The sequence below is a fragment of the Columba livia genome, chromosome 11 (genome assembly GCF_036013475.1).
Source record: "Columba livia isolate bColLiv1 breed racing homer chromosome 11, bColLiv1.pat.W.v2, whole genome shotgun sequence".
In the NCBI taxonomy this organism is placed as follows: domain Eukaryota; kingdom Metazoa; phylum Chordata; class Aves; order Columbiformes; family Columbidae; genus Columba; species Columba livia.
The window spans coordinates 13,139,047-13,156,528 of NC_088612.1; the positions used below are offsets into that span (position 1 = coordinate 13,139,047).

Genomic DNA, 17,482 nt, shown 5'->3' on the forward strand with positions numbered 1-17,482 from the left:
TACAGGGATGCGTGGAGGACTCCTGTGAGGAGCAAGGATCCTGTGTTCACTCAGCCCTCCCCTGGCACAGCCACAACACCGGGTACTTCCCCGGCTCCGCCAGCCCTGCACCCAGCATGTCTCCCATGGCACAAGTGCTGGGTCCCCGCCAGTGCCAGCTCTATGTCCCCATCACCACCTACCTTCTTGATCTTCTTGATGTCGCTGTCGTCGTCGCAGGGCGCGCTGCTCTGCCCGGCCTGGATGCGCTCGTGGTCCTTGAGCAGGGAGGCAATCTGCGGGCACAGAGTGGTGAGCAGCCACCCCGGCACATCCCGGCAGCCCAGACACTGCTGCCGGGGAATGGCACGTGCCACCAGCTTAACCAGAGACACAGGGACACATGCTGATTCTGTCTTAATGGGAGATGGGAAATGAAGCAGATGCAAAAAGGCTGCAGAGCTGTCAGGGCTCCCCAGCCTCCCAAGCATCTAAACACAAGACGGGGACCTGCAAATCCTGCCAGGTACCCAGCTGCATCCCTGTTGCCTAAGGAAGCCTTCAAGTCGTTAAAAAACAAGTTGGATAGAAAATGGCAGAAAAATCTCAAGTCCTTTGCACCCTAAAACTTGCAGACAGGGACAAACCCTCAACCAGGCACAGCTTTCCAGCACAAATTGGATCAGATCTCGTTAGTTTCAGGCATCTGAATTTTTGCTGTTTCTCGCCTGTGCTTTTTATCACTCCTCTGCTCGTTGTGGTGTCCCCTCCACACTGCTGCAGCTGCATATGGAGCTACAGAAAGGGCAGGAAAACAGCAAAAGTACCATCCAGGAAGTTGAAACTGGGAAAAATGTGATTTGAATTGTGATTTTAAAGAGTACTGTCCAAAAAGTTTTGGAGAGAAAGGAGCTAAGACCTTTTTCAGCTGCAGATGCAGCTTCCCCATGGTGCTGGGGGCTGACGGCACCAGTAACTGCAGCACCTGCCCAGCGTATGTTGGGTTTTTGTTACATGGGATCAGATTTTAGAAGATATTGTAGAGATTTTTCCCTCTCTCTGTACCTTCCCATGGAGCTTCAAGTCACCAAACACTGCCTGCACCCCTCGGTTTTACATGTTTGCGAGCACTGAGGCTATTCTCCATGCCAGCTCTGGGAGCATCTTGCCTGCGACCCACGGAGCGGGTTTGCTGGTGCCATGGTTTTATTTTGGTTTGCTTGAGTAAAATTTGCACATTAAAAGCAGGAGCTGATTATTTGATCTCTGCTTCAAAGCATGTGGAACAAAACAAAACCAAACCAAACCAACAACAAAACAAAAACCAACAAAACAATGCAAAGTAAAATCAAATGCACCCGGGCACAGGGGAGGGGAGGGGAGGGGATGGGCTGCAGCTCTACCCGGCATCTTGGAACCCGACCCCTCTGCTAACTGCAGGTTCACAACACGTCTCCCACCTCCCCTGGCCCACAGCTCATGGGGATGCTCATGGCCCCGTGCTTGCCTCCCCTGTCCCTCGTACTCACCCTGACCCGGGGGCTGCACCGGAGCTGGGGACTCCTGACCAGCACCCAACCAGGGTCCCAGGAGAAACCCCCACCAAGTGGGTGCCAGGGCTGCAGACAGTGAGGCTTTGGGGCCAATTTCATTCTCTCGGAGAGCACAAACACAGCAGTACCGACACCACTCCAGGGAAAGGCTTGGGGCTCCCCAGATCCACAAGAGCAGTTTTCAGTGCCCCATGACCCATGGTCAGGGACTAGCTACTGACCTGCACTTCTTAACTTAAAAATTCAAAATCGAAAGAAAAGACCACCATAAGGATGTACCAACCCACTCCTGCCCTCACTGCCTCCCCAGTTGCCTCCTTCATGGCAGTTTTGAGATTTTGACTGACTCAGGGTTGACAACTCAGCCCAATGGGCAGCAGGACCCATGAGAGCATCTCCAGGGCGGGTGCAGCCCCACAGGGGGCAGCCAGGCAGCACGGGGAGCACCCAGCCTGGAGCCCCAGGGACACCAGCTGCCCTCGGCACCGACTGCTGAGTCATTTTTCCATTTTGCTGCTGTCTGCAGTAGCCTGCATCATGTCACCCTTCCTACAACCCAACGCCACAAACTGCTGCGAGAGCTTCTGAGACCAGCTGCGGGCAGTGTTTTTCTGGACTGTGCTCATCAAAGAGACGCTCCCGTCTCAGTGAAGGGTCCGTTCTGTTCATAGCCCCATGCGCATTAATTCCCCAATGTACAGGAGCTGTCAGGACACTGCAGCTGACAGCGGTCCCCTCCCAAGGCCACAGCCAGTCCCTGTGTCGGTCACTGCTCCAGCTCTGCACTGCCCGGCACACGGCACTGCCAACCACACAGAGCGGTCTAATCAAAGTGTGCAGGGTGGAAATAAGGAGGTGAAATGGTAAGTCAGGGAGCCTTCATCTGTCCCCCAGCACCTTCTGAACACAAGGGACCGGCTCACTGCCCATTCCCCAGCGCCAGAGTGATCCCTTCCCCATGGTGGCAGCGTCCTGGGGTTGGGGACCACCCCGGGCCCTGCATACACTGCACAGCTCCTGCAAGAAAACCTCCAACTAAGGCAATGCCCTCACCCCTCTCTGCAAGACAGTGGGCCAGCCCGATATCATTCAAGCAAACACAAACACACTGGCTGCTGTGTCCCCACCAGCGCAGCGATGACGCCTGCCCACCCACAGCCCTGGGGAGCAGTACTGCATCCGTGGGGTGATGCTGGGGTCTTCACCTCGGCCTTCAGGCGCTCGATCTCGATCTCCCCATCCTCAATCTGCTGGCGGAGTTGCTTGGCAACTGTCTTCTCTGTTTCCACAATCTGCAGGAGATGGAGGTACTTCTGCATCAGTGCCTCATGCTCTGTCGCCAGGTTCCTGTAGCTGTGGGCAGACAGGGCAGTGAGCACCCTCCTCCCCTTCCCCCTGCTCAGGGTACCCACAGGGTGAATGGAACGGTAGATGGCTTCAGCAGGTCGGGATGCTGCTGCTCAGAACCAAGCAGTTTGGAGAGGACTCGGCTTCCCCGTGAGGGTGCAAACAGAAGAGACAACACCAATTTTCAGGAAATGGTAGGAGACTTAAAAAAAATAAAAGCCATGGCCAAAGCTCTCTCAACTACCACATCCCAAAAAGTTTAACGAGAAGGACACTTGTGGCACCAGCTCTCACAAACATCTGCTCTTGTTCAGGTGCAGCAGCAGATGATATTTCTCTAATCTCCTGCATATGACACTCACCTGGCCCCTCCTCGCTGCCAGCCTGGCACATTCCTCTGCCACGCCGGCTCCTGACCACACTGCCTGGGGTAAAACCCAAGCTGGGCAAGCATCGCACAGCACGAAAACATTAGCAGAAGAAACCTCCTTCTGACCACTTCTGCTGTTCCAGATGAAACCCCTCCTGAGGGCCTTTCAACTCGACACAGAATTTGGCATTCACCTGGCACCAGGCCAGGACAGGCAGTGCCAGCCTGCCGGGGAGCTGCACTGTGTGGGGCGCGTATGGGTATGGGACCGGGAGTGTCTGAATGCAGCCGCCTGCTCTGCACAACAGTCCCTGACATGGGGTTGGGGACCAAAGGTGCTCTGCTCCACCTGCCAGCAGTGCCCCTGGGCACAATTTCACCCCCGACACCCCTGTCCCCAGTCTGCGGTGGTGGAGGATGATACCTGGCGTGAGCGATGGCTGCCACCCATTCGTCACAGTCCTTGGCATCCTCAGTCCTCAGCTCCAGCGTCTTCTGGTTCTCATGGTTGAAGTTAATGGTGAAGTAATGCTGGGGGGAGAAACGGGGAGGTTACTGCTCCCGCACACAGGACCATTAGAAAAGCACTTTACAGTCCACCACAGGTCACTTCATTTAAAAAAAAAGTCTTGAAACACCAGGAGCACGACAGGAACCGACTGCCTTCAGCACTCCAGGATAAGCTGCTCCTCACCATGGAGGCCGTGCAGCCACATGGCGGGGGAGGATGAGGCTGAGAACCGCCCGAGGGGAAACCCCGTGGGGAAAACACCAAGATAAACCCAAACCCACCGAACTTCAGAAGGCTGCAGGCTGAGCCTGCAGCCATGGCCCTGGGGACAACTCCCACCTGGGGACAGGGACAGATGAGCAAGGGCATTTAGCTGAACCTGGCACTAGGCTGCCTGCATCCCTGCCTGCGTGGGCAGCGACCATCCTTGGCACCCAAAGGAAGCCCCTGGCAGCCCCCAGCCCCACGTGCCCACAGCACGAGGCGGCGGCTCTGCCGGGCGCGGGGTGCAGGACCGGGCGCTGGGCTATATTTAGCCTCCCTTGACATTTGCAGTATTTGTGCTAATTGTGCGGCACAGCCCGCGCCGGCTGGCTCTGCGCTGCTCCTGCAGTCTCCTAGGAAACACAGACCACGCTGCAGCGCTGGGTACTGCCCGGAATAGCGGGGCTGGAGCCAAACCCACCAGAAAAAGCTCATCCTGACACTCTCTGCTCCTTGCTTGGGTTTAACAAGGGATCTGCACTAATAGGCATCTTGGGGAAAAAAAGGCAACAAAAAAACCCAAACAACAACAAAACAACAAACCCAACCTGCAGCAGCTGCTTGGTCCCCGTGTGCACCCCTGCTGCCCAGGACAGACCCTGGCACACCATGAACACTCAGAGGGCACTGCGGGGCAGGCAGGAATGTGCAGGGGAACCTGCCCCGATGTGGGGCTGCAGGCTGGGGGAACAGTTTGTTTCTGTGACCCTGGGAAGGTGCATCTCCTTCTGTCCAGGAGCCTTTAAATGAAATATGTTTATCGCTGATCCTGCAGACAAGTTTTCTCCTCAGGGAGCCTTCCCCGTGATAAACCATGTCACCGTCCATCTCCCCTTCAGACCGACCGGCTGTGGCCAGGCTCAGAAGAGCTCCAGGCAGACAGGGAGCAGCCGGCCTGTCTGTGGGACACATCTGGGGCTGCAGCAGCTCCACAGCCCTTCGGTTCTCATCCTCTTTGCTTTTCCCTCCCACCCCTGAAGGTTTTTATTGGCTATGAGACATGTCAGATAGAAAATTCGGCAGGAATGTTTGGTCTCCAAAACCGTGTTGCAGTTATGTCGCTCTGCTTTATGTCCCTCTCTCTGACATCCCCTCCCTGGCAAACAGCATCCAAAAGAGCTTGTCACATTGGCAAGCCTGGAAACCCTCCCCCTCACACACTGACTCAGGAATGTCACCAGCCGTGCCAGCGCATTGCCAAACACTCACTCCCCAGCCTGGGGTCCCAGACAAAGGACACCAGGGCTGGCAAAGTCCCATCTCAGCCCCTGTGCCCCCACGAGCTCCTGGTGCTGCGGGGTCAAACAACCATGTGCCACAGCACATGCATTCACCCTGGCACATTCCACCAATGCCAACAGCTCGTGCTCGGCCAGGTCCCCACAGGACCAAGAACACAGGGAGATGCTTCTGTGGCTCCCCCAAACTGACCCTGGCCAGCAGGAGGGCACAGTGAACCCTGGGCTGTGCTTCCCAGACACTGCAGGTCCCTCAGGGGATGCAGGTGACAATGCAGCACCTCCCTGTGCTCCCATGGGTGATCATACATGCCCAGAGCCCTGTGCCCATGGGTAGGACCCGCATCACACCTGGTCAGAGCATCCTAATCCCACCCAGGGCCCTGCAGAAGCAGCAGCTCACACAGCCCCAGGACCTGCTGGGTTTTAAACCAGGGGGTGGCAGAGCCTGTGGCAGAGACTGAGACAGGGACCAGGGCTGGCACAGGGGCTGCGTTCCCCCTGCTTCACCCGCCGGGTCCATCAACACACCGGCACCAAAAACATTTCGTCAGGCGGCTCCTGGCTCATCTCTTCTAAACCCAGAAACTCCTGCGTGTTTTGCCAGCGGCAGTTCCAGCACTGTCAGCAGTGATGCCAGGCAATGTGGGGCCAAAAGCCTCATCCCACAGCGGGGGCAGCTCCACAGCTGCTGTGGGGCTGTGCAGGACGGTTCGGTCCTGACCACGGCTCCAGCTGCAATTAAAGCCGGTTCCTGTGAGCACACACGCACACTGCCTGTCACTCTGATGTATCCCCACACAATACCCAGGAAATGCAGCACGCTTGAAAGGAGGAAGTTATTTTATATTTTAATAATAAAACTCCCACCACCTTTTATCTCCGCCTAAATTATGATCCCTCTCTGTCATTGCAGTGACACATCAAACCTGACAGCCCAGGAACGCTTCCAGCCACGCTCGCCGTGTCGGGGCCAACGCTCAGTGGCAGCAAGGCCAGCTGGGCAGGGACAGACCCGGGACCCCCGCTCACCGGGACCCCCCACTCACCAGCACCGGGACCCCCTGCTCAATGGCACCAGGCAGAGCATGGAGAGCAGCAGGATCAGACCCTGCCCCAGAGCAGCTTCTCCAGGGCAGCTGGAGCTGCTGGGCCAGCCCTGCCTGGTGCAGAGCACAAAGCACCCACAGCTTCAGTTTGCTGCTTTTCTGCCCATCTCTGCTCATTTGAAAAGCTCAGTGGCACCCCGGGCTCACACCACCTCTCACTCTGCTCCTGGCACACTCAGCAGATGTGATTCCTGACGTCCCTTGTTACAGAGCATTTTCCAGCCTCCCCCATTTTCCCAGTGCCACCTGAGCACGCGCTGTGGGGTGCGCAGCCACCAGTGCTGCAGGATGCACAGACCCACAGACCCCGGTGCTGTGAGGGTTTTATTTCAGCAAACCTCAGGTGAACACAGCGGTTCCGCCTGAAAGAACAACACAGGAGCATCTCAGGTCCCAAAGGGAAAGGCTCAAACACCCACCCAGGACCAGCCACAGCACCGTGACCACCACCCAGCTCTTGCCGGGCCAGTGCCCACCGGCAGCTCCAGCCCATTCCAGCAGCTGCTCCCAGGGTACCCCAGGCAGCACGTGTCTGGGGCTCTGCTCAGGGTGGCCCAGCTGGGAGGGACCTGGCCTGGCCCCCACTGCAGCCCCGGCCCCTGAGCCCACACCTCAAACTCCACTCACACTGTTGCTTTTTCTGCAAAAAATCCCCAGCACCAGCCTGGCTATATTGACTGAGAGTACAACAGCAAAACACCACTCGGGAGCTATTTCTGCTTCCAGAACCTCAAAAACTGGCTTTGAATTAGTGAAGGAGACAACCCAAGTGATTAATGTGCAGGGACTGTCTCCCAGAAGTGTCCCTGAGGGTGTGATGCCCAGCACAGTGCTGGCTCTGCCCTCCTGCCCAGCGCCGGGGAAGCAAAACCTCCTGCATGGGCAGCCCAGCCGAGGGTCCCTGTGCAGCCTAAGATGCGCTTCACCTGCTCCTGTGTCCATTTGATGCCCTGTGCTGATCTTGAGGGGTTTTACTTTTTGCCTTCTGTTAAGTAAACAATAAATACATTCCAATAAGCTTTAAAATGATGCATTATTTCCAAAATAGACAATCAACTGATTCCAGAATTCTTTAAAATCTGGAGCAGGGTGTTTTTCAGCCAGAGCACCACACCAGACCACTCTGGATGCTGTGACCAAGGTGGTGACAGTGCCCAGTGAGACTGGGGGGACTGAGACAGAGACATCCCCAGCAATGCTACCCACACAGGAGAGGTGATCGTCACCCTTTCCCACACAAAGCCATTCTGTTGTGCTGTCACAGGGGCCTCTCTGCCCCGCAGCAGATGTCCCCCGCCGTCCCCCTGCAATGGGGACGCTCCCCGCCGCGCCGGAGATACGCGTCCCCTCCCTCTGCCCATGGCAGATAGGTACACAGCCGCCTGCTCACAAAGCTGACGGTTATTGCAGCTGACAGAAAGGGCAAGAGAGGAGAATTTTCCTCCTCTGGATGGATGAGTCGAAAAATCCACAGCCAGCACTGGCAGCTTTTAACTTCCCTGACCTACATAGCGTGTGCGCTGGGAAGACAGACCTGGGAGTGGGACGCAGGAGATGGGTGGCCGGGCAGCTCTTGTGCTTCCTGCAACAAGAAAAAAAAACCCAGAAGCAGAAATCTGTGTCCTCTGCTTCAGGATGGACCATAATGATGCTCATGCATGGGCACTAGAGCAGAGCACCAGCTGAGCTGGGGACTCACTGCAGCAGGATGCTGCACCCCATGAGAATCCCACCCCAAGTCTTGGGCAGAAATACTTGTAAAATTTTTTTTAAATCAAGTTTTCCCCTCTCTGGCACGTTATGCAGTGATGCTGGCAGATGGGCACACAGGCAACGCCAGCACCACACAGGTATCGCCTGTACCACACAGGCTCCATGGTATATACACCACGAACAGCTCCCCCTGCTTGGAAATACATAGCTCTGTGCAGTAATTAATAAAGAAACCAGCATTATCCTAACCCTGGGTATACTGGACATTCATACCTCAGCCAGATTTTACATATGAATATCACTGTGATGACTCTGCACCTTCGTATTTGCAAGAAATCTTGCAAAACTGTATATGCGCAGCTGAATAAATGTACCTGAGGCTGCTGGGGGAAGGTTTCTGTCGTGTCTCCTATTGCTTCTTTAACAGATTTCATTGACAAGAATGCGTGAATAAAGGGGATGGACTGGCATCACATTTAAAACACAAAAAACCCCAGCAGGATAATCTTCAAATTTATGAGTAGTTCAGGTTTAGGCTCACAAATTTTGATTTATATTAAAAAAAATCAGATTGCATGTAAATACATGTAGGTTTCTATGCTGCTGGCTTGAGTTACTGCTGCGTTCAGCCCAGTGCCGAAAGCCTGGCTAAAAGTACCTGAGTTTAGGAAAAAAGTTTCCATTTCAAGTTCATAAAAATCCAACAGGACAACAGGCCAGCTGTCATGGCAAAGACCCATGTGAGCAAATCAAGGCAAATTAAGCTGATGGGAAGAGTCAAACAGCTTAAGTCAAGAGATCTCTTAATCAGAACTGGTCCACACATTAAAAAAAATATAATTGAAAAATGTTTTTTTAAAATTTTTAATACTATTTTTCAGATTTTTTGTCTCACAGGTGAAAATGCTCTTGGCCTTTTTGCTTCATCAGAAACCAACCTCTGCTGAGGCCTGCCCTTTGGCAAGCAAAATATTCCAATAACTATTTTACTATTCCAGCTCAGAGTTTAGATGCACAAACCCACTTTTTTCAACCATCCAACACCCGACAGCTTCTCCGGCAGGATTCCCGCTGCCCAGAGGGAGCTGCTGCTGGGGAACAATTCCTGCCGCGACTTCAGCTCCTGTGTCCGCAGAACATTGGTAATAAAGCCACGTTGTCCCCAGATTGCCTTATCTGGATTTATAGGCCAAATGCAGGGAATAGTTTTTCCCCCACGACAAAGGCAGTTCCCACAGAGGCACGGTGTCCTGTGCCTAGCAGAACCACTGCATCGACATCACTCACACATCATACCACATTATCCTGCCCTTTCAATGAGCATCCTGTGAATAATCAGAGATGGCAATCAGGCAGCAGTATGCTTGGGCTGACACCCCGAAGAATAAACAGACTTTTCTAGAAAACAAGAGTCGCGTTACCCGCCTGTGCAAAGCAGGTTTGGCACAGACCCATCTGGGGGCATGGCTAACGTGGTATGGCCCTGGGCATGGGGCTGCTCCAGGCAGTCCAGTCAGACCAACCTGGACCTGCTGATTTGTGTCCCTGCCCCCGTGCTGGGCTCTGCCAGGTGGCAGCCTCCCCACACCCCGCACAGAAGCATCCGCATCCCCTGCCCCACACCCCACACAGAGGCATCCGCATCCCCTGCCCCACACCCCGCACAGGAGCATCCGCATCCCCTGCCACACACCCCGCACAGGAGCATCCGCATCCCCTGCCCCACACCCCGCACAGGAGCATCCGCATCCCCTGCCCCACACCCCGCACAGAAGCATCCGCATCCCCTGCCCCACACCCCACACAGGGGCATCCGCATCTCCTGCCCCACACCCCACACAGGGGCATCCGCATCCCCTGCCCCACACCCCGCACAGAAGCATCCGCATCCCCTGCCCCACACCCCGCACAGAAGCATCCGCATCTCCTGCCCCACACCCCACACAGGGGCATCCGCATCCCCTGCCCCACATCCCTGGAGTGGAGGTGGGCTGGCTGGGGCTGCTGTGGACACCCAGCACCCCGTGAGGACAGGTGTCCCCGAGGAACCCAAGCACAGAATCATGGAATCACTTTCATTGGAAAAGAGCCTCAAGATCATGGAGTCCAACCGTTCTCCCACCCTAGGCACTGCCCCATGTCCCTGAGAACCTCATCTCCGTCTGTTCAACCCCTCCAGGGATGGTGACTCCACCACTGCCCTGGGCAGCCTGTTCCAATGCCCCACAGCCCTTTGGGGAAGAAATTGTTCCCAAGATCCAACCTCAACCTCCCCTGGCACAACTTGAGGCCGTTTCTTCTGGTCCTAGCACTTGTTCCTGGCGAGCAGAGCCTGACCCCCCCGGCTCCAAGCTCCTTTCAGGCAGTTCAGAGATCAGAAGGTCTCCCCTCAGCTCCTGTTCTCCCTCAGCCGTTCCCACCACACTTGTGCTCCAGCCCTCAGCTCCACTTCCCTCCAGCTCTCCCAGTGCCTCAGGGACTGGTGTCACTGGACAGGGTGCCCTCGGTGACCACGCTCTGTCTCTGCTCAGAACTCACTTCTCTTTGTGCTGCTGGTGCTGAAAAGGGCTGTGGTTCCTTCATTCCCTCCCCAGCTGTGCAGGGCAATGTGCAGGACCGGGGCTGGACACGCTCCAGACAAACTCCTTCCCCAGCATGCCAGTGGGAACCATTTCCACAAACCTTCTCCCATCCCACGGGGAGACTATGACCATGCACGTCCACCTGCTGACTGCTCGCCCTCAGCTTTGCAGTACGGTACAAAGTGTTTCAGTGCCCCTCAAAAGCACCACAGACGACAAATTTTACACCCACCCCTGGCAAATGCTTCAGAGGTGGGGAAGAAAGTCTCCTGTCACAGGCTGCGTGTTCACTAGAGTAGCCCAGGCTTTGTGGGAAAAAACAACTCGGAGCTTCAGAAGCTGCTGAGTCTCACATCAAGGGTTTTGCACAGTGCTACCACTTGACTGAGCACCACGTTGGCTCTTGTCTGAGGCACAGAGGGTGGCTGGTTGAGAATAACTCATGGCACCGGGGTATAGGTCTGCAAATCCAACTGAAGGCTGGATCCATGGAGCAAACCCAGCTGGAATCCTGCTGCCTGGTTCCCGCACCATGCAGAGCCCTCACCCCACGCCAGGGCCCTCCCGCTACGGAGCACACGGACATGTCAGCCCGCACCCCTACGCCTGCTCGGCTCCTCTGCCGGGGCCCCCCTTTGGCTGCACCCCCCATGCAGTCCCAGCAGAACCCCTGCGTTCCCCCCCCCAGAGACAGGAGATGTCTGAAAGCGCCTCCCAGCACCCCCACCCTCGGGGGCTGGGGAAAGCACAGCACTGCAGCCAAGGCAGAACAAAAGGGGGGTTCACCCCCACGCCGAGCAGCCAAACCCCAACCTCCCACCCAAGCGGGGCAGCACAGGGAACCCCGCAGTCCCTTCCCCCAGGCCACGGCCTGAAGTCCACTCAACAATCAAATATCTTCCAAATCAAGCTGGTTTGAAGAAAAGCTCATTTGCAGAAAACTTAACAAAAACAAAAAGTTTCTGGAGGTGTCCAAATCCCCTCTTGGACGTTTCAGTTTTTCCAAAAACCTTGCTGCTTTATTCTCACATGTGCTGTATGCTAAAAATACACTGCTTTCCTAGCAGGAAAAAAAAAAAAAAAAAAGACCCACCTTTTAAAATTTCTCTGTTGTGGAGAATTTGAAACCTCTCAGGCTTTACTCGGGGACATAAATGCCCTCAGAAAACAATTAATGATGATCACAGACAATGCTAGAAATTTCCTTGGCACCCTCCTTTCAAAAGACGGTTTGGTGATACTGAGCACAGCTCAGTACGGGCTGAGCTGAAGAAAAGGCTGTGTCTGGTTTGCAGAACCTGACACCTTCCTCGCAGGGACCCGCCAGCTTTGCTGCCATTCGGCGTCCCGCACAGACTCCGCTGCGGGTCTGCACCATCAATATTCTGCTGCTTATCTCATCTGGCGTGCCATTAATCAGTTTGCAAAGCAGTGGGCATCCAAGCGCTTGAGCGCTTTCATTTGAATTTGTCCTAGTGAATTATACAAAATTATGAGCCAGACACTAAACCTTGGTAAGTCGGCGCAGATCATCGGCCTGGTAAATATTTAGTGTGGCAGGATCTCACTGCGCCATGACAGCAGTCTCTCATTTACAGAGGGTAAATCTTCCAGGTGCATTTGGAAACAGAGAGGGGCTGTGACATCCTCCACTTAACGTTTATCTGCTGAAAAATCCCTCCTGCACAAACACGAGAAGTCAGAACATGGTGAGCAAGCCATGGCCTGGCTAGCAAACCTGCTTTAAGCCAAACCAGAAACGAGCAATGATATTTATCAGGCTGCTACCCAAAAGGCCACAGCTGACAAAACAGGACAGAAGCGTGACCCCCCCACAGACACAGCCCCTTCCTTGCTGCCACAGCTGACCCTGCCACACACAGGGGGCTGCTCCAGTGCCAGAGCCAGGGCTGCAAGGAGCCTCAGCTGTTGCAAAAAAATGGTATTTTGATCCAAACAGAGAAATATTCCCATGATCCCTGCCAGGAGCAAGGAGACATGCCACAGAGCAGGGGTGCTGCACTACCTTGCTCTCATGGCAGGGCTTTTTGGGGTGCTGAGTGTGCCAGGATGAGCAAGAGGCAATGAAAGGGCTCACTGCCCTCCCACTGCCCCATGCCCCAGCGGGTCCCGTCCTGCAGTCTGCCAGCACTGCTCACCACCACCTCCCCAGAGCCTGCTCAGCCTGAAATTATGCAAGACCTGCAGAGCTGGACCCAAATCGAAGAGTGGCTTCAGAAAGCACCAGCCAGGACCACCTGCACTGGGAAAACCGCCCCTGCTCCCGCCTGCCAGGGGCTTCCTGGTGCCCTCTGCGACATGGGCGCCCCACGAGTGTGTGGCTGCGCTCCACATACAGCTGTCAAGGGGCGAATACCGCCGCAACAGGCTGCTCTCCCCATTCATGAGACTGGAGGTGATTTTGGAAGCTACGGCAGCAACGGATGGGGATTTGCACCCCCAGTCCTTCCTCCCTATCAGGCTTCCCGAGCTCCAGCAAATTACACCAGACAAACAAGCCAGAGGTTGCCAACATTGCACATCGTGCTGCTCAGTGCCACCCTGCGACCTGGGCAAGGTGCAGCCAGGGAGAGCAAACCTTCCCGGGTACTCTGAGGGCTGCCATCCCTGCAGCCGGGTCCCCAGTGCTGCTGGGGGAAACCGGGGTTCTCCCAGGGTCTCACGAGGGCTTTGCTGTTCCAGCGCTGTTCCACCCGCAGACATTAGCATCTGGCAAGGAGTGCTGCAGACACGTCCCAGCCCTGCACGTGCCGTGGGGGGGCCCCGGCTCCTCTTCTCCCCACCTGGGGAGGGATGTGCAGCGTTCCCAGCCAAGGCTGAGACAGGAACGCAAACCGCATGTGTAGGGAGCAGGAACGGGGTGAAATCTGTGTGAAAACAAGGCCCTGTGCCTCCCCGCGCTGGGCACCGTGCACACATCACGCGGGCTGGCCGGGTTTGCCCCGCAGCGCCCTGGCGAACCCCAGGGGTGCACACGGGGGCTGCGTGGAGCTGGGAAATACCAGAGGCGAACGGCCGAGTGGCAACGCATATGGAGCAGCCCCATGGGAGCCCCGCTTCTCCCACACCCTCCCGGGGCCACAGTCCCAAACCTTCGCTGGGGGGCGCGAGGACGGGCCGGCGGGGCCGCGCCGCAGACACGCGTGGGGCGCGGGGCTCCGATGCGCAAAGCGCGGCCCGCGGCCGCCGGGGGGCGCCCCACGCCGCAGCCCCGCCGTTAATTACCGCCGGCTAATTAGTCGCGAAGTGTGTGTGGGGGGGAGCTCCCCGCAGAGCCCGACACCCCCATAATGAACTCACCCGCTGCCCCGGGGTGCGCTGGCAGCGCGGCCGAGGCACCGGCACTGCAGCCCCGGAGAGCACCCCCCTCCCCTGGCACTGGCTGCCTCATCCCGTGCCCCGGTCACGCGTGGGGCAGGTCTCGGGTGCAGGGCAGGTCCGCTCCGCGGCGGGAGCCCCGGGGAACAGGGCTGCGTGCGGCGACGGGACCGGGTCTGGGATCCCCGCGGGGACAGAGGCGGCCCCGGGGCATCAACCCCCACCGACAGCGACCGGTGCGGGGGGGCGACGGCCCCGGGTCCCCGTCGCACCCACCTGCTTCTCCAGGGAGTCCTTGGCCGAGAGGGAGGGCTTGGGGGAGGGCGCCCGGTCGCAGACGCAGCCCTCGAGCAAGTAGAGCCCCGAGGGCCGGGAGCTGGAGTCGGTCTCGAAGTAGAAGAGCATGTTCTGCAGCAGCGCGAACCACTTGGTGTGCCATTTTGTGTTGTCGGAGCTCCGCTTGCTCAGGTAGCCCTTCCTGGCGCCGTCCTTCTTCGCCAGCAGCCCCAGGTAGGTGACGTGCCCGTCATTGAGCCGCATCCCCTTCTGCATCTTGGTGGGCACCGCCAGCTCCTCACATGGTCCCCGCCGGGTGACCGGCGGGCGGGTCCCTGGCGAGCAGCCGCAGCCCCCGCGCCCGCATCAGCGGCGCCCGCTGCCCCCGGAGAGCCGGCGGCCGCCGCGGCGGCTCATGGCGCGGCCGAGCCCCGCCGCTCTGCCCGCGCAGCGCTCGCCTCCCGCGGCGGCGGCGGCTCTGCCGGGGGAGCGCCTCGTCCCGGAGCCGCGTCTCCCGCGGACGGGCGAGTCATGTGATGCCGGAGCCGGCGGCGGCACCGGGAGCCCGTCAGCCCCGAGCCGTGCCGAGCCGATCCGCGCGGGGTTGGCCCTGCCCCGCCGCCGGCTGCGGGGGCGGCCGCGCCGCGCCGTGCTCCCCGGGGCCGCCCCCCAGGCCGCGGGACGCCGGTGCCCCCGCCCGCCCCCGCCACCAGCGCGGCCGCTGCCCCGCACCGCGCCGGACCCCCGGGCACCGGGACCCCCGGGCCGGCACGGACCCCTGCGCACAGCCAGAGCCCTGGGCCGGTAGGGACCCCCGGGCACATGGGCCCCTGCATGCAGCTGGAACCTCCGGCCAGGAAGAACCACCGGGCACATGGGACCTGCAGCCACAGCTGGAGCCCCAGGCTGAGAGAGACCTCCAGACCAGATGGGAGCCCTGTGTGAAATGGGGCCCTAGGCCAAAAGGGACCCTCAGGCCAGGAAGAACCTTGGGACAAATAAGACCCCCAGGCAGAGAAGTAGTCTGTGCAGACAGGGACGCCTGGGTGAGGGAGGACCTCCCAGGCCAAGTGGGGGTCCCAAATCTGAGATCAACCCTGAGCTGGCACAAACCCTGGTTTGCCATGAGCCCCAGACTGAGCAGGACCCCCAACCTACACTAGCTTGGTGGGAGGGTGTCCTCAGCTGGGCACCTGCCCTGGGCACTCCAGCCTCAGGTACCAGCTCCCCCACCATCCCAGGGGAGCACCCCATGTTCAGCCCTGCATGTGTTGCTGACCATGGGACATCCCCACTTGTGGCCTTCCCAGTGGCAGGTCCCACACACAGCCTGTACCTCCCAACCCAGCCATGCAGAGCTGATCCCATCCCTGCAATCCCTCCTGCTGCAGTCCCTTGGGCTGGGTGGCTCCTCTGTGTGCAGCAGCATCGGGACCCCTGACACCGGCCTCTCCCTTCCTACCCCCGCCTCTCATTAGGGCACCCTGGGAACCACAGCTGCTCCCAGATATCCCACGTGGGAGAGAAGAGGATCCAGCCATGAGCGCTGGGTCAGTCAGACACCACGGGGATGGGCACATGTGAGAGCTGGGGTGGCTGCAAGGTGGCACACAACCCCACTGCCCATGGGCAGCTGCCATCCCACGGTGCCACAGGACCCAGCCCCAAGTGTGACCAAGGCCCTGCAGACAGGGTGGGCATCAGGAAAACCGTGTTAATTACCTTTGTTTCCGCTGAAAATGCTGGCAGCTCTCCAAGGAATTCAGCGAGGTCACAGGTTGCCATGGCAACAGGAGGGAACAGGCTGAAATTGGGAAGGGTGTTGGCATTGCCAGGGTGGAGCTGCTTAGCAGGACGTAAACTCAAGGGACACGATCTGAGCACGTGCTGGGTGCTGATTCGGGGACGGAGCAGCCCCAGCTGTGAAGGGGAAGCAGGACCGCACACTGCCCCCAGCACCCTGTGCCCACCTGTTCCTCCCGCTGGCAGACGGGCTGCTGCCCTCCCGGCCGAACACGCCGCTGCCGCCCTGATTGTGAGCAGGTCTGTGACTCCAGGACTCTCCCCACCGGCACAGGTCCTGCTCCTCCTCTGTTCCCTCTGTGTCTCTGTGGATGAGCCAGAGCCAGGTGGGCAGCAATGGCCGTGGCCATGAGCTGAGCCTTTGGTAGCTCCTCATGGGGCGGTGAGCTCGGGGCAGTGCTGCCAGCTCGAGGGCAGGGACAGGCAGGACATGCTGCACGTGAGATGATGCAGAGACATCCACTGAGAAAGCCTTCAAAATCCTGGATCAAATAATAACTTGGAGACCAGCACTGCCAATAATTCCCATACTGGGCAAAAGTGGAAAGGCCATTTCACACCCTGGGAGCTGCTGAGCCACCAGGTCAGCCGTGGGGCCGTGCCTGGGGACATGGGGTGCTCGGGGATGTGGTGTCCCCGCTGCCCCCTGGTATGAGCAGGCTGCCATGGGGACAGCAGCACTTGGCACCAAGGACAAGTGGCATTTAGATGAGGTAGAGTCAGTTCTAGATGAAGCAGCTGGGCTCTTGTCCCCAGATAAGTGTTGGGTTAGCTTGGACTCCCCTTAGCTATTTTTTCCATTACCCTCCATATAATCTAACAGCTTGCAAGGCTCGAGCAAATGGGGAAACTGATTTCTAAAGCAAAGGGAGGTTTATTTTTCATATGTGATGTTTGCTTCACTCGATTCTAAGGTATTTGCAGTGTGACCTTTCTGCTCTGGGAAAGTAGAGGCAAAGCCTTTGTCCCTTTTCCCAAGCACTGCCGCTCAGCTGAGCCAGACCTGCTGCTGCTGCTGCGGTGAGACAGGGAATTTGCCCAGAGTTAACATTTCCCAGAGTTTCCAACTATTTTAATTGCATTGGTTTCTTCTCTCTTCATGTAAGTGTTTAATAAACATCAAAGTGGTTCCTGTGGGCATCCCGCACAAAGCTGAGGCTCAAGCCCCAGCAGAATCATGCACAGCAGCAGCAGCAGCTGCTGCAGCAGCACCCAGGGACACAGGGAGAGCTGGGGGACCAGGAACGCTGCTCAGGGGCAGCGGGCAGGACAGCAGGGGTAGCAGGGAGACAAACCAGCAGCAGGAGAGCTCCAGGAGTGGGACAGCCACCAGCAGGACATATCGCTCCTGACAGCTCTGAACACACAGTGACTGGTTCTGGGGGAGCAGGGTAGAGC

At 57.7% G+C, this 17,482-nt stretch overlaps 1 protein-coding gene across 2 annotated transcripts in view; it reads right to left on the reverse strand.

Moving 5' to 3' along the window:
- RASGRF1 (Ras protein specific guanine nucleotide releasing factor 1) overlaps window positions 1-14,783 on the reverse strand; it is a 33,227-nt gene extending 18,444 nt beyond the window's left edge. For both annotated transcript variants that reach the window (XM_065076863.1, XM_065076862.1), the window contains exons 1-4: window positions 14,282-14,783; window positions 3,674-3,780; window positions 2,738-2,885; window positions 183-275 (exon numbers count right to left, since the gene is read on the reverse strand). In XM_065076863.1, coding sequence (XP_064932935.1) covers window positions 183-275; window positions 2,738-2,885; window positions 3,674-3,780; window positions 14,282-14,557 — 624 coding nt within the window. In that variant the 5' untranslated portion in view covers window positions 14,558-14,783. The remainder of the gene's footprint in view (window positions 1-182; window positions 276-2,737; window positions 2,886-3,673; window positions 3,781-14,281) is intronic.
- Between the last annotated feature and the right edge of the window lie 2,699 nt (window positions 14,784-17,482).